The sequence below is a fragment of the Cariama cristata genome, unplaced genomic scaffold (assembly GCF_000690535.1).
Source record: "Cariama cristata isolate BGI_N322 unplaced genomic scaffold, ASM69053v1 scaffold25080, whole genome shotgun sequence".
In the NCBI taxonomy this organism is placed as follows: Eukaryota; Metazoa; Chordata; class Aves; order Cariamiformes; family Cariamidae; genus Cariama; species Cariama cristata.
In genome coordinates, this window is record NW_009595626.1 from 6648 (window position 1) to 9262 (window position 2615).

Below are 2615 nucleotides of genomic sequence, written 5' to 3' on the forward strand. Positions count from 1 at the left end.
TGGCTGCCGTCATCCTCCGGGGATGCGCTCTGGCTCTCAGTCGATGTGCTCGGCACGTCCCCATCGGGGTTGGAGTCATTCTCGTCCTCCTTTGACTCTTCCAGAGTGTCCTCTGTGGACTGGCTCTGGTCACCATCATCTTCCTCGGACTTGCTCTGGTCACCCTCATCTTCCCCAGACTGGCTGTCAGGCATGGATGGTGCACTCCTGTCCTCGGGAGACGCCTGGTCCTCCTGCTCTTCCCGGGACCGGCTGGCGCTCCGCCCACCCGCTGTGACCGGGAGATGTCCTCTGGGGACTCCCCAGGCTCTTCGTCCGACTGGTCGGCGGTGTCCTCCCTGGAAGGGCTGTCCTCCTCATCCTCATCCTCCTCGGAGCGGCTGGCACTGTCTTCCTCTGACTGGCTGGTGGTGGGCTCTTCTGACTGACTGTTGTCCTCCGTGGACGGGCTATCTTCTCCCGAGTCAGCATCCTCCTCCTCTGGGGACCTGCTGTCGTCCTCCTCCCAGCGATGGGAGCCAACCCCCCGGCCACTCTCTCGGCTGCTCCCCAGGGCACGGGGGCCAGCACGGCGTCCCTTGTAGCTGCTGCCTGGGCTGTCGAAGACGGAGGGGTCATCGCCTTGCATGGCTTCGTCCTCAAAGTCGTAGCTCTCCTCCTCCTCCTCCTGGCTGCTGGTGCTTCCCCCCCCCCCCCGGTCCGCTCATAGCGGCTGCCGAGGTAGTTCCTGTACCACCGGTGGTCTGCCCCGATGCTCTCGCTGCTGCTACTGCTGCTGCTGTCACCGTGCCTTCCGCCAGCCCCGACGTCCCCACGGCCAGCGTCGTGGCCGCGTTCACCTGCCCTGTCAGCACCAGCCACATAAGTAGGGCCTTCGCCCCCCTCCTCTTCCCCGTTCTCATCGAAGGTGTCATCTCCACTTTCGTCCTCCTCATCCAGGAGCCCGCCAGCGTGAGAGGGAAGCCCGTTGACTCCAGTGCCGCGGTGCTCTCCGTTGTCACCATCATCAGCATCGCGTGCATCCTCCTCCTACGGAGGTGACAAACGGAGAGGCATTCAAAGACTTGCAGGTCACAGGCGCTATCGGCACTGCTCACCGTGCAGGCCAAGCGCTACCCTGCCCGACACCAGATTTGGGGCTAAGCGTGCTTTCCTGGCAGAGCCAAACACCCCCCTCTCCACTCACTCACCAGGAAACCAAGGCTGTTCCCATCCCGGGCACTTGTGGCCTCGTGGTCCACCCGGTTCAGGTGCTGAGCCTCCCCAACTCCGTCTTCCTTGTCTGGGCCACCGTGCTCGCCCAGCTCCTCACCCACGGCGTTCCCACCCGCCGAGTCCCCGGCAAGGGCATTGTCCCCCCTCTCGGCACTGGCAGGAGGACTTCTGCCATCTCCACCACCCAGGAGGTTGCCCAGCTCGTTGATGTAATCTTCGCTTGCTGCGTCCTGGAGGCAAAACATGACACGGTGCTTTGGTTTATTAAACATCACTGCACGTTTACTGCTGCGGGATGATAAATCGCTCCTAAGCCATGCAAGCGCTCAAGCCTTTTTCATCGCTCGCACCTCAGCCCTTCAGTTGTTGCTGCCGATGCAAAAAAAAAAAAAAGTAGTAGCCACCAACAAAAGGGCAACCCAGAAAAGCCCAAACCATGACGGTTGAGAGCACAGAAACTGCTTTTGTCAGGACCAACGCAGCAGAACGCATCAGGTGAACTGGGAACGTGCACAGGGAGGCAAAGCAAATTGAGGTGAAACCAACCCAGCTTGAAAAGACCCGAGTAGACGGGCAAAGCTCAAAGACCCACAGAAGCGGCAGCTCCTTCCCTCGGTGCCCGGTCCAAGGATGCCTGCCCGGGGCTGGCATCCCCATCCCAAACTCAGTCCATCAGCAGCTGCTGCCTGCGGGACTGGCGCATCCCCCAGCTTACCTCCTGCTGGGTGCCGCGGCGGGCGGGCTCATGGTCGGGCACCTAAACACATCCAGGAGACATCTGATCAGTGCTGGGTGCCCCTTGGCTGGGCGAAAGCCCCGGGATTTGGGGTTTGAGTACCTGTCCGGTGGGTACTTACGGGGTGAGCGCAGGCCACGGCCCAGAGGAGCAGCACCAGGAACGCAGCCCTCATGTCGGTTGTGGTCCCTGCGGCTGCAACAGGGAGCAAAGCATTTGCACACTAGAGCAAAGTATTTGAACATGGCCCTGGCTGTAACTTGGCCCCACAAAGCCCTTCCAACGGACACAGCCTTGCCATCCCGGCACGTGGTGCTCAGCCTGGCATGTCGTTAAACAAGCCAAGGATTTGTCCTCGTTCCACCTCCTGGCATCTCCTGTACAGGAACTTCCCTTTAGTTTCGGATTTGAAATACCTGGCCACGTTCTTGCAGATTTTTTGTCTTAAGCACCATTAAAGAGTAGGAAAGCTCCTCCAAAGTCCCTGTTCCCACAAGTAACATCATCCACTACTCAGCTGGGCTCGGTGGCCGTGACAAGAGCTGGCACCACAGATGGGCTGTGCCGTGAGACCGTGGGCTGTAAGAAAAGTGCTTCCCACCCAGCGTGCTCCGCACAGCCCCATAAAACCTCCCACCACCCCGAAGCAGAGCACCCCAGTAAG

General features: G+C 60.4%; 1 protein-coding gene across 1 annotated transcript in view; it reads right to left on the reverse strand.

The window, feature by feature from the left end:
• Positions 1 to 2126, reverse strand: part of DMP1 (dentin matrix acidic phosphoprotein 1) — a 2357-nt gene extending 231 nt beyond the window's left edge. The window contains exons 1-6 of the mRNA XM_009702818.1: positions 2073 to 2126; positions 1931 to 1972; positions 1191 to 1445; positions 734 to 1029; positions 279 to 671; positions 57 to 183 (exon numbers count right to left, since the gene is read on the reverse strand). Of these exons, the coding sequence (XP_009701120.1) occupies positions 57 to 183; positions 279 to 671; positions 734 to 1029; positions 1191 to 1445; positions 1931 to 1972; positions 2073 to 2126 (1167 nt within the window). The remainder of the gene's footprint in view (positions 1 to 56; positions 184 to 278; positions 672 to 733; positions 1030 to 1190; positions 1446 to 1930; positions 1973 to 2072) is intronic.
• Between the last annotated feature and the right edge of the window lie 489 nt (positions 2127 to 2615).